This window comes from Benincasa hispida, chromosome 4 (assembly GCF_027475165.1).
Source record: "Benincasa hispida cultivar pf3 chromosome 4, pf3_genome.v1.1, whole genome shotgun sequence".
NCBI lineage: Eukaryota > Viridiplantae > Streptophyta > Magnoliopsida > Cucurbitales > Cucurbitaceae > Benincasa > Benincasa hispida.
The window spans coordinates 17,203,538-17,217,236 of record NC_143481.1 but is presented as its reverse complement, the minus strand read 5'-3'; the positions used below and the strand labels follow the sequence as shown (position 1 = coordinate 17,217,236).

Genomic DNA, 13,699 nt, shown 5'->3' with positions numbered 1-13,699 from the left:
AGACTGGAAATGGAAAAATATGAGATAAATCTAAACATCATGAGCGGAAGCATAAAATTGGTCCCAGTGGCTTGATCACGGATTCTGCTTGTCATTCGCCGGCGCGCCCTACTCTTACCTGAAACATAAACATGAGAAAGGATGAGTATAAAATACTCAGTAAGTAACCCTACTACTGGGATCAGGCTACGCATCTATGTCTTCTAGATGCCTACCTCTAGTGGAACATATAAGCTGCTCTATTCCTCATGGGACTCGTACATGCACGAAAAACTTATTTCCATCCTATTGTAGTTAAGTATGTCCACTACCTCTAGTAAGTCCCGTAGGACCCGCAACCTCTGGTGAATCCCGAAGGAAACACAATCTCTTACATACGCATGGTTATGCATACACCTCTTTCGTATACACATAACCCACTTAATATGTACCTCTTCCGTACACATGGTTACGTATACACCTCTTTCGTATACACATAACCCACTGAATATGTACCTCTTGCGTACATCTAGTTATGTATACATCTCTTTCGTATACACAGAACCCACTGAGTATGTACCTCTTTCGTACACCCCAGATCCTCTCTATAAAGGTAGGGATACGTACCTCATTCGTACACATGGTTAGACATACACCCCTTTCGTATACACATAACCCACTGAGTATGTATCTCTTTTGTACACCCCAGTACCCTTGGGGTATGTATCACTTTCATACACACCAGCCCTAGTACATCTCTTTCATGTACTAGCGCCTTTAGATGTACATCACTTTTATGCAGTCACATAGTCTGGAAAGGAAAAGAGATTGCATCTAACTTCATATTACATATAACATTCACCTAATTACGAATCCTCTAAAATCTCCCGATCAAGGTCAGGCTAGTTAACCTCAACATACGTAATTAATCTAGTATTAATGGATCCACTCTAGTACATCACTTTCACGCACTAACTCATGTAACAATCAAACATTTGAAATTTCATAATACATCATATAACTTATGCACTTTCATGATAAATCACATCAACAAAATGCTCAAACTTTCACCTAACTTTAAGACATTTCCGTAGTAGCGTCGCTTAACTCATAATTTAGGGCCATGCTCAATCATCCTTTTAATATATTTCATAAAATTCTAAATCGTGCTCATACATTAACATGCTTCGATCATATTATCACATGCTCATATATCTTTTCTAAACAGTCTATTAAATCTTAGAACGGTCAGAATTATCTTTGTAACTAGTCTTACAATCCTCAACATCAACAAATCAAATACAACTATATGGAAATACATACCATCTCATGCTAGCATTAAAGTGTCTATGTGCATAAATAAATAATTCAGATCTCGTACCAGAACATACTTTGATCATATTATACTATCAGTCTATCATGCTTTCATCCTGCCATAACATTCATTTATCATGCTAGCATACATCTAATGTCTGGCCGTGGGCAGTTTCAGTAGTAAGATTACTTACCTCTAATCGCAAACTCTAGAAACTAGAAGCTCAACCTCTTTCTTGCCCAATGGAACAATTGTCAAAAAGGGGAAAAACGTTGTTGTTAGGGTGTTTTGATCATGTGAGATGCTGCTTAAAGTTGCTAGAAGTTGCAAGCGTTGTGGCCGTTGAAGTTGTATGTTACAGCATCAGAGGACATTGGTTGGAGATCGTGGGCATTGTCGTTGTTCATTGGAAGGAGAAAACGAACAGATGGTAGGTGGAGTTTGATTTAAAATAATAATAATAATAATAATAAAACAAAAAAAATGAAATAAGTATAATTACATTTAATTCCTTTCCGTTTTACTATTAAATTCTATTACATTTAATTCTTTACTATTAAATTCCATTAATTTAATTCCTTTCCATTTTACTATTAAATTCCTTTTCGTTTCAAAAGAAAATTAATTCCTGCCATCAATTTCTAATTTGAATAATTTCACACCAACAATTAAATTTCCGCACTTATAGTTGAAGTCCAAAATTCTAAAAATTCCCTCAAACTAGTAATAAATACTGAAATTCCAAATAATAAAGTTACTGAAATTACATTATTACTAAAAAAAATGTATGGGGTATTACACAAGTGGCTAGGGTTTCGTTTCTTCAAGTTCGGAGTCCGGACTTCAATTTCTCTTTCCTATTTTGTTTTTTTAATATATATATAAATTAAAACACTCTCTCTCAGACTCTCACCATCACTCTCTTTCTACTTTGCTTTATATATATATATATATATATATCTGTTCAGGTCTGGTTGGGTCGACCCGACCCTAAAATGGAGAAATTCGAGACCCGATCAGGATTTAAGATTTTTAAATTTTTTTAACCCAATCCAATCCAAAATAAAATCTAACCCAGTTTGGGTTGGGTAGTCTGGGTTAGTCAGATTATTGAGTTTTTTTTTAACACCCCTAGTGTCTCATCTCAAAATTTGTGTCCATTGAGAAAAACTAACGAAAGTTTGTGTAGAATGGAACCTAATCTTTTGGTATTTTTTTTTTTTGTATGTAATTAACCTGTAGCTAATTCAAAATTTGTGTCCTTTTTTTCCTTTTCTTTTTAAATGGTCAATCTTATATATATTAATTTTTATTTAATTTTATATTGATTCAATTATAATAATTTAATAGGATAGGTAGATAAATTATAATAGGAAGTTATAATTAATATTACTAGAAAAAAGTTATAATTAATATATCAAGTTTTAGAATTTTTTTATTAAAAAAAAAACAATGGTTAAAGTGAATTTAACTTAGCGGTAATTGATATGATCTTTTATTCTAAGAGATTTAGTTGCTCATCATCTTTTTTTAGTATGCTCGATAATTATCTTTATACATTAAATAACTATATCCTAATATGTTAGAGTGGTTGTCGCTATTTGGTTTTAAAAATTACATTTTTTGTTCATATAAATTAGGATATAGGATATAATTTTAAAATTAAGATTTTATTAATAGCATCAAACACCACACATGAAAGTAATTTTAAAAGAATTAATATATTTCAAACTAAAGAATTATAAAATAGTTTTTTAGGCAAATTTGTGGTTAAAAAATTGCTAAGATAAATTGACATGATTCACAATAAAAAAGAATTGCATTTTCAATATGCACTAAAAAATTCATAAAGATGTGCATTACAATTCCTTCCTAGTCTTTTAAAAGGGTTTTAATTTCATACTTTCTATTTATAAAACATGGTATATTAATTGTAATTAATCAGTTTATTTGAACATTGTATTAGTTTATGTTATACAGTTAAAATTTAAAATGCTTAATATTATGTATTAAAAAAAATGATGGTTAAAAATTACATTTAATTCCTAAACTTTCGTACAATTAACAATTTAGTTCCCAAACTTTGGTTTGTAACATTTAGTCCATGTACTTTAATTTTGTAACAACTTAGTCCCTAAACTTTACTATGTATCAATTTAGTTTCTATACTGTAGAATTTCTAAAGATTTAATCCCTATAAATGTTTTAAATTTATTAACCTACATTAACACTAAAGACTGGAAAATGAGTATTTAGTGAAAAATCGAATTTAAAAGTGTAAACTTGGAATATAGGGACCAAATTGAAACAAAACTCAAATGTCAAAGGTAAAATTATAACATTTTGAAATCTTGGGACTAAATTAAAACCAAACTCAAAATTTAAGGACTAAATGTGTAACATTTTGAAATTAATAGACTAAATTAAAACTAGACCCAAGACTTAGTAGCAAAAAAAATATTTTTTCCCTAATTCAAATGTAAAGTACAAACTTCTACAATTATAGATTAAAACTACAATGTTCTTATTCATAACTAGAAGATTAAAAACAAATACATAAAAAACATTCAAATTCAAAATGTTTAAAAAAAAACATTAATTCTAAATCCAATTTTAAAATTTTAACAGAAATAAATTTAGTTTGAACATAAAAAACAAATAAAAAAACATAAAAAATTAAAAAAAGAAAAAGAAGGAGAAGAAATAAAGATAGGTTGGGAATTATTTTTAAGAAAATGATAGGTTGGGAATAATTTATAGAAAGATAAGTTGGGAATTAAAAAAATAAAAATAAATAAATTAATTAATTTATAAAAAAAATATATAACAAAAAAACCGGAAGTGCACACCCCTTAACGCGACACTTGTAAGTTGGAAAGGAAAAAAAAAAAAAAAAAAAAAAAAAAAAAAGTGCGACAGACGCACTCCAATTCCCCAAAAAAGAACCTTATTCACCTAAATTTTTTCAAAATGACCTGGTTTTCCTAATTTTTTTTTTTTTCAAAAACACCCTATTTATCCTATTAACCCTAAAAACTATATAATATGTTATCAAATTTAAAATTTTGTATCTAATAAATCTTAATATTTTAATACTTTTTTTTTACAAAAATGTGTGGATTAACATCTAAAGTTTAGGATTCTATTGATATAAAAATGAGATTTCAGCTAAAAGTTTATAAACTTATTAATGCTTTTGAAAGTTTAGAAATCTAGTAAATAGATACAAGTTGAGATTTCATATTCAACATGTGTACTACTCTTAAAATGAAAGGTTTAAATCTCCCTAGTCCCATTGGTTGTACTAAAAAAGTGTAAACTATGATTTATTTTATCGTGGATTTTGCGACATTCTTCATTACTTGGTATGCTTATTTGTAAACTTTTTTTTTTTTCTCAACAATAAATATAGGACATCAAATTATCAATCTTTGATATAAACGCCCACTTGACTTGATATGTTCTCTCAATACACTAAAACATATATTTCTAATAAATTGATGCAAACTATTGAGGAGACGCGCCTGAAAAAATGCAATAAAAAAAGGGTGTATAGTTTCAAGATTGGAGGTGATTCTGAGTCTAACTTGATACAAATCTATGGACTTATTCTGGATGAACAAATCAGTTGCAATGGATTTCATTTGACACCAAAGCTTAAAATTTTGGAACACCAATAATCTAATGCTTAAAATGAATTTTGAATGTTAGATATATCTTTCGATAGTATATTTGAAATTTTTTAACACCAATAACATATCCAAATATGAAACCTAAGACCTTAATGGACACAAACCTCAAACCTAAGGATAAAGAAGGCAATTCACTATTATGATAACACATTCCCATTTATTTAACATAGTGTAGACTTTATAAGATAACTTTTTTCTTATTTTTAGTACAACAAATGTGGTATGAATGATAGAACTTTCAACCTTAAGAGAGGAAATGCATGTCAATTATCACTCATCTATGCTCTATATGATGGAATCAATAGATACTACAATACTTCTATAAGTTTTACTACGTAAGATCATACATGTTAGGCTAAATCATAATTGTAATTCAGTCTAACCAACCATCTAGACTTTGGAGGTCAAAATCATGACATTGCTTCATTCTCATTTGATCAAACTATCAGACAATTAAGGAAACATTAAAAGGGTTGTTTAGTGTTTAACCCCTTGAAATGTCATTTCAAACCAGCCTAAAATTTGGTACCATATACATAATACTTCAATAGATGTAACTAATCCAATTCCTGTTAGAATCTCAACCCGCCAGAAGAAGTTCATTCCAATTAATAAAAAAATGGTAAAAAAAACTTTCACCATGAGCTATACACATCTCAAGCTTGAAACGGAACCTTTTCAATTTGTCCTCACAAACAATTGGCCAGTACTGCTTTCTTTCTCTTGGTTTACGTTCTGCAATTCAGATAAGATGGCCTCTAAGCTCAAAACATACATCTGTAAACAGAAAAACCCATCTATTAATGAGCCCAAAATTGACTTGTTTCTGCAATATCCAACAAGCATCCATGGGTCATCAGATAACATTGATCAGTAGATACTTCTTAACAGAAAACATTAATCAGTAACAAAAAATTTGGAAGTGTCAACTCAGGTAACAACATAGACAGCACGTCAAAGTGAAAAAAATGAGGGACTTTCAACAAAACAAATGCGAAAAACAATAGATATAAGACTTTGGTTTACTCTTTATTGAATACTACAAGCGTCAGTTTCTTACTTGGTGAAACTACAGCGAAACTAAATAGATTCCTATACAGAAACCTCTTGGCTAGGTTAGAGAACAGTTGAAATTTGGGTAAGAGAGCCTGCAAAAGAATAGTGGTGATGGGATGATTGTGAAAGACAGAGGAAATCGTGACCGAGATGAGTTGCAAGACGGTAAGCAAGAAAAGGGTCTAACCAAAATGGGCTGCAAGATGTGACTGAAACAGAGTCCAAGCTAAAGGTTGTACATGATAATAAGAATGAATTGTAAATGGTAATCTGCAAGATGGGGCATGTGGAAGGAAGATGACTCGTTCATTTCACGACTGAGATTGGTTGTAAGATAAGATTGCAAAAGATCGAGTTTAAAATTCTATCTTTAGTAAATAAAGTTGAGGATGTTATCTACATAACAGAAATATAATGGTTGACTACTTCTTCCCGTAAGCATATAGACTAAAGCCTATTCTGAATATCTAAATATTGGTGTAATACCAAAATCTAGTTGAATGAATATGAATCTCTACCTCTAAACGAGGGGAGAGACCTTTATTTATAGAGTAGAAGTGATTATGGGTTTGTAAAGATGCTAACTAAAATAACAAACGAACTTAACAACTACATCAACTAACTCACTCTTAGTTAGCTTACAAAGGGCCTCCCCGTATACCAAATATTGAGAACACGAGCAGTATACTTGAAAATTTGAAATCATTTAACAAAGGAATACGGTAGGCATGCTCACAACTGTGCCGCACGCAGAAAGAGAAACATGGAAGGCGAACACTAGAGCAGTATAGTTCCATTATGTTTTGTTGTTTATTTCACTTTCTACTATGTTTTTGTACATTAATCTCTGTTTATCCTATTAATGGTTATGGAATAGACGTCAAAAACACAGGAAGTACATAAAAAAAGAAAGAAACAAACAAACATAGGCAGGCGATGAAAACTCTATATATGCAGAGATAAAGTCACAAAGAAAATGATGATAATACCATGATCTACCCTTTTATACTCTGTATTGCATGAAGCAGGATACACAAACATCTATAGCATATATACCGTCTCAAGCTCATTAATACACGACAAGAAGATTCTTCCAGCATCTGAAAAAGAAACCAAGACTGCGACTTTTCATGAGTGGCGTTGAATTTTGTATTTTTTTTCCCCTTTCCATGTAATTTAGTTTAAATTACAAGGTGACCAAGTTTCTGATATGAAATTTCACATGGAGGAAAAGTATAATAACAAGACAAGACGAATATAATGCTTGTCTTTCTATATTTATCAATTCCCATTTGACGGCTAAACCCTAGCTACCAATTCCAGATAAGTTTAGCTAACAATTAGCAGGTATCAAACAATGATAACAAAGAGTACTCACCAGCCAGAAGCTGAAGTTTGGGAATTCAGATTATCATAAAACTTCGACAGTCGGCGCGTCGGAGGCTTCGGCTTGGTGGGTTTCTTACGCAAACCAAAAATTTCTTGCACCAGAGGGACGTGAACAAGAACGAGCTTCCACGCCAAAAACCAACCTACGTAACCATACCAATTAATAGTGAACGCAGGATCGAATAAATATTACAGAAATAGAAATCGAATTTCAAACTTGAAAACGTAAGCAGAAATAGAAATCAGAAACACAGGAATTACACAAAATAATCGAAGGAAAGAAGAACAAAATACCGAGAGAAATCAAGGAGAAAGTGAACACAACTGCAAAAATCGGGCGTAGAATGAATAGATCGATGTAATCCCACTGAGAAAGAGAATGCTCAAAAGATGTAAACGAGGAAGACGACGACTCCATTAGAAGAGCTCGGTTGCACACGAAGGCAGCCACGCAATGAATCCCCGTCGACGGCCCTACCAGCTCTTTTCTTGGCTCAAGACGGCGGATTTTACCTTTACAAGTGATTATCCGTTCGGTTCGGTCGCTTCAAGGCCAATTGAGAATCGAACCAAATTAATTCATTTTTATATATGAAAAAAAAATAATGAAATTGTGAAGTTATGAAACCAAATTATATGCGTCGAATCTCTCTACGTCATGCCAAAAAAATTAAACCAAGTCAATTCTTTTTTTTTTTTTTTCACAAAAGAAGAATTGAATCGACGCCTAGTAAGAAAAAAAATGAGTGGTTTGGTCTTATTAACTATCATGGATTGACCTAGTGGTAGCAGAGTATAAAAAAAGATCAAAGGACTAAGGGACCATGGGTTCAATCCATGATGACCAACTACCTAGAATTCAATATCTTATGAGTTTCTCTAAGTTGATCCGGACACTCACAAATATGAAAAAGAAAACAAAAAGTAGTTTAGTTTCATCATGTATGGTTGTTCTTAGCTCAATTTCTTGATTTTGAGTCTTTTGTGTGTTGATTATTAATGAATTTGAAAGAAAGAGGTAAGGAGTTTAAGGGGGAGACTATGTGAATCTAAATTAACACAGCTAAAGGAAGAGGCCTTTGAGTTTTGTAAGGTGGAATATGTTGGAAATGATAGAGTAGAGAAGCATAAAGTTGAAGCTAACAGGATCATTAAACACTCTATTTAAACAAATTTTAACAAAAAGAGGGTTTCATTATGTATACCTTGAAGATACACTTAATCCTTACTATATCCACGAAAGTGGAACTCCAAATCTCCAGTAGACTACCAAAAGGATCATCTCTACTATTCTCAGCCTTGTATTGAGCGGTGGGAAGTTAGAATTAAGAGGGATTGAGTGGTTTTAGAGAGCCTGAAAGCAAAAAATGTTTTTGCCGAGAAATCCTCAAAATTCAGAATGCATCAGCCTTCAATATCAGATAATCGAAGCTTTTATTAAGCTCTAGCATGCAAGCACTCAACATTCAGCAATTTGACACTTCAAATTGCACTTAATGAGTGGCCTATGTGCTGAAATGTGGAGAGCTCCACTAAGAAATTAAAATTTTGGATAAATCCACTAATTTCAATCTCAAATTTAATTTAATTTAAATTTAATTTATGAAATTAAATTTCCTAAATTTAAAGTTGATTTAATTTAAATAATGCTAAATTTAAAATTGATTTAATTTAAATAATTAATTAAATAAATTTAATTAATAATTTAATATCAAATATTAAATTAATCAACACCTAGTTTAAACATGAATTTTATTCATATAATCAATATCTAAATCAGTATTTAAATATTTTGAACTCTCCAATTATGTTCAATTTCAACAAAATTAAACGTTAATTATATCGAATATAATTATCCAAACCCTAAAAACCGAAGTTGAACATTTCAAATTACAAACCCTAATTTTGAATTTGAACACTTCAAACTCGCTCAATATTCTAATCTAAGGTTCAATCTCTTACGAGCTAGTAGATGGACCTTATGAATCTATGGATCATGAGCTTCAACGATTTGAAATTAATCGGTTAAACTCTTTAATCCGAATTAGTCAATATTTGTTAACCATCGAAACACACCACTATAGCTCGATGGTTGCACTCTCCTCACTGTAGATATTTTCCATCTACTTGATTTAACCATAATTAGTAAGTCGACTTTCACTGGTTGTTCGTAATAACGATTGGGTCTAATGTTGTTTTACCCCCGAAATTACATCTTGCTCCTTAAGTCCTACTAATCTTCTAATGAACAATATGTTTGTGATCCAATCACTAAACCAAGTCCCTCTCGGGTCAATGAGAGGGTGGGGCCCTTAGTTCAAGACCTGGAATCAGTATTTAAGAGAAAAACCTCTCTACTTACCTTAAAGATAGGTAGGAGTATATTCCATCTTACACCCTATGTCCCTATGGTCTTACCCCTAAAATGGGAGGCTTATTGAGTCGCCTATGCAAATCAAAGAATAATCCCGAATAAATAGAAGTTCATAGTTAGCTCAGGATTAAGGCCGAGTTACCTAAGTCATTGATTTAAAATAGTCAGTCTTAAACAATAAACAACGTTATAAAGTAAAAGTGACTTATTTTTTGGTCCCGATCTTATACAAACTCTTTGCATAAGACGCCCCCCACTCGTATGTTTCTACATAAACGATTCAGGATCACATCGTTTGTACTAGATACAAAGTGACCATATTTAATTGTGTTACCAAAATTTAGTACCCAACCTTATTTGTATGTTATAGATCGTTTTGGCTATTTACTCGAACTCGATCCATCTTTATGTCTCCACATAAAGTCCAAGTATTCATGTAATAGCTACAAATCTTAGTTTATGGGATTTAGTCATTACAAGTACAATTTACAGACTCACCAACAAATTTTATTAAATAAATATCAATGACATATTTATTGATAATAGAATATGTTTGACATCACAAACTGCGAGTTTTAGGACATACAACCCAACAAACTCCTACTTGGATTAAAACTCCAGTGGATTTACACATATACAAATATATACAATGTTGAGTAATGAAAGAATACAATAAATTAGGGCATCTTTGTACTCCTAACATTCTCTCACTTGCCTTAGATTTATGAAGCTTGTAGTTCTAGTCCTACTAGGTGACCTTCGAACACTTTATCTGGGAGGACCTTCGTAAATGGATTAGCCAAGTTGTCTTTAGAGGCTATCTGCATGACGATCACATCTCCTCTGTGTACTATCTCTAGGGTTGGCAATGGGGCCGGGGCGGGGCAGGGGGCGCTCCGTGTCCCTAGCCCCGTGGGAGAAATTCTCCCCCATCCCTGCCCCCGTCCCCACCATTTGAAGGTGGGGATTCCCCGTCGGGGAAACAGGGTCCCTGCAGGGCCCCATTCCCCGTTTCCCCGCGGGAATTCTTCGTGGGGATTTCCCGTAGGGATTTCCCATTTTTTTTTAATTAAAATTTGATTAGCCCACACAAAAATCCATTAAATAAGTTTATCGAATTCCTCATTTTTTAATTCAAGTGATTTTATTTGAAATTTGACTAGTGCACAACATCTTATACATTCAAATAAACACAATAAAAACTAACAAATCCATTAAATAAGTTTACAACTTAAAATTCAATAATGTTTGAATAAAGAAGTCAATTAAAGGCAAACGTCTTATACATCCAAATAAGTTTACAACTTAAAATTCAATAAAGCTCGTCTTTCTCTCTTCAACGATGACTTCACAATCAAATCTTTCTCCTTTCTTGGCATCATCCTATCCTTAGTTGTGAGTATTATTCATTCCTACATTTAAAATGTAACAAACAAATAATGTCACAAAAAAAAAAAAAAAAATCTAGACCACAAAATAATGTTAATCCTTGAGCATACCTTAGTCACCACGCCATCTTCATCAGAATCGTCTGCATCTTCTAAAATAGTTGCTAAATGTTTAACCATTTATTTTCCCCTGTTAATACCTTATATTGTCAAATATTTGTAATAAAAGAAAATATTTATTAATATATTAAATGCTAAAAAGAAGTAAAACAAAATAAACAAACTAACCTATCAAAACTTCAGTTGCAATCCAATTTTGAGCGCACATCAAAGCCTCTGTCGTCTTCAGATGAAGTTTGTTACGATGTGGGCTTACAATCCTACCATAGGCACTAAAAACAGAATCTGATGCAACACTAGATAACGGGATGACTAATATATCTCTTGCAATTTCTTGTAAAATTGGATACTTGACACCATTCAATTTCCACAAAACTCAAAATGTCAAAATCGGATGTTCGAGGTAAGACAAGTTCATCCAAATATGCATCAAACTGTTGCTTCTGATTCATATTATTGGAATTTGATACAAACAAGCCATAATCATTAAAATCATCAAATTCTATATTCTGTGAGGTTCCATCTAAATTTCTAATGTGATAATCATCACCTTCACCTTCACCTTCATGCTTCAGCTGATATTTTATTTCCAAATCTAAACAAATTTTTTTAATCCTTTCCACTTCAAGAAAAAAAAAACTATCTCCATAAATTCTAGGAATCAACTTCAATTTGTAACGTGGATCTAAAACTGCAACTATGGCCATTACCCCATGAATTTTCTTCCAATACTTATCAAACTTTAACATCATATTTGAAGTCATGTCTCTTATCTCTTGAATGCAAAAATTAGTCCACTCAGAAATAGCCAATTTCAATTTACAAATTTTTGGGGAAAAAAAGATTAGCAATAGGATATTTGGATCTAGAAAATATTTCAGTCACATGATGAAATATTTTCAGTTTCTCACATATCTCTTTTGCTAATACTCAATCTTGATCCAAAGGCAAACACTTGTACTTTGGTTCTCGTTGTTTTAATTGATAAAAAACAACTTTGTACTTTAATGCAGTGGCTAGCATAAAATATGTAGAATTCCACCTAGTACAATAATCAAGACTCAACATTTGACCATCATAAACATTCAACTGTCGAGCAGTTTCCTCAAATTTCTCCTTCTTTTTTTGTGTATGCATCCAAAAATACACACTACTACGTACTCTTTCAATCCCATCTCCTATTACTGCCAACCCATCTTTCATAATCAAGTTCAGAATATGAGCCCAACACCGCATATGAAATAAACTCCCATCCAATATTAAGTTTCCACATAGACTATCAACAAGCATATTAACCATGGAGTCATTTGTACTACAATTATCTACAATTACAGATGACAATTTTCGATCAATATTCCAATCTAACAGACATTCCATTATTTATTCATAAAGCATCTCAGAAGTGTGTGGAGAAGGGACACATATAAACCTGATTATTTTGTTTTGCAAAACCCAACTATCATCAACAAAATGAGCAGTGACAGTCATATAACCTTTTGTTTGGTGGTTGGAAGTCCACATGTCCGTTGTAAGGGCAATTTTTCCTTTGATCTCATTCAACAATATCATGGTTTTCAACTTTCCAGTCTCATAAATTTTCAAAATCTCCTTATTTATTGTGTTTCTTGACACCATCTTAAATAATGGTTGGATGTCATTACAAAATTCCCTAAAACCTTCATGTCAACTATTGAGAGAGGATATTCATGTCTTATTATCATCCTAGCTAATGCTTTTTTTGCAGCTTCCTGATCGAAGTTATATAAACTTAATGTATTGTTCTTCTCCCTATTAAGAGTCAATAGGGATTTTCGTATGTCCTTTATATGGACATATCTTAATATGATCATGCAAATGTTTGGTTCCATTTTTACTTTCACCCCCTAATTTTCGTTTGCAATAATTACAAACCGCCTTGTCTACTCTATCTATTTTTTGTTTCTTAAAATGGTTCCAAACAACTGATGTCAATCTCCTCTTTAAAGATCTCTTCTCAATATCTTCACCAAGAATAACACAATTATCAACATTAAAATTATAATCATTCAAAGAGCATGAAGTTAAATTTGGTGTTGAATTTGGGGTTGAATCTGGGGTTGGATCTGGGATTGGACTTGGAATTGGAATTGGACTTGAAGAATCTTTATTTGTAGAAGGTGATGAAGACATTGTTTTCAACCTACCAAAGATTTAATTTAAAAACCCTTCTTTAGTCTTTAGGTCACATCTTGAACTAGAGAATTGAGAAACTTATGTTAAATGGAATCCTTATAGGAGAAAATGTCTACTTATACGTAAACCACTCAATTTGTTATTGATTTTGACATGAAAGATTTTACAAAATATTAGTATAATAGAGAGATTTGAGAGTGAAGAAATGTCTATC

General features: G+C 32.0%; 1 protein-coding gene across 1 annotated transcript; it reads right to left on the bottom strand.

Annotated features, from left to right (window-relative positions):
- Nucleotides 1-5,949: 5,949 nt before the first annotated feature.
- On the bottom strand, nt 5,950-8,038 carry LOC150036543 (uncharacterized). Its single transcript, XM_090313381.1, is given in 4 exon segments — nt 5,950-6,210; nt 6,213-6,268; nt 7,421-7,574; nt 7,726-8,038. Coding segments are annotated over 4 exon segments (447 nt in total). The 5' UTR covers nt 7,850-8,038; the 3' UTR covers nt 5,950-6,097.
- Between the last annotated feature and the right edge of the window lie 5,661 nt (nt 8,039-13,699).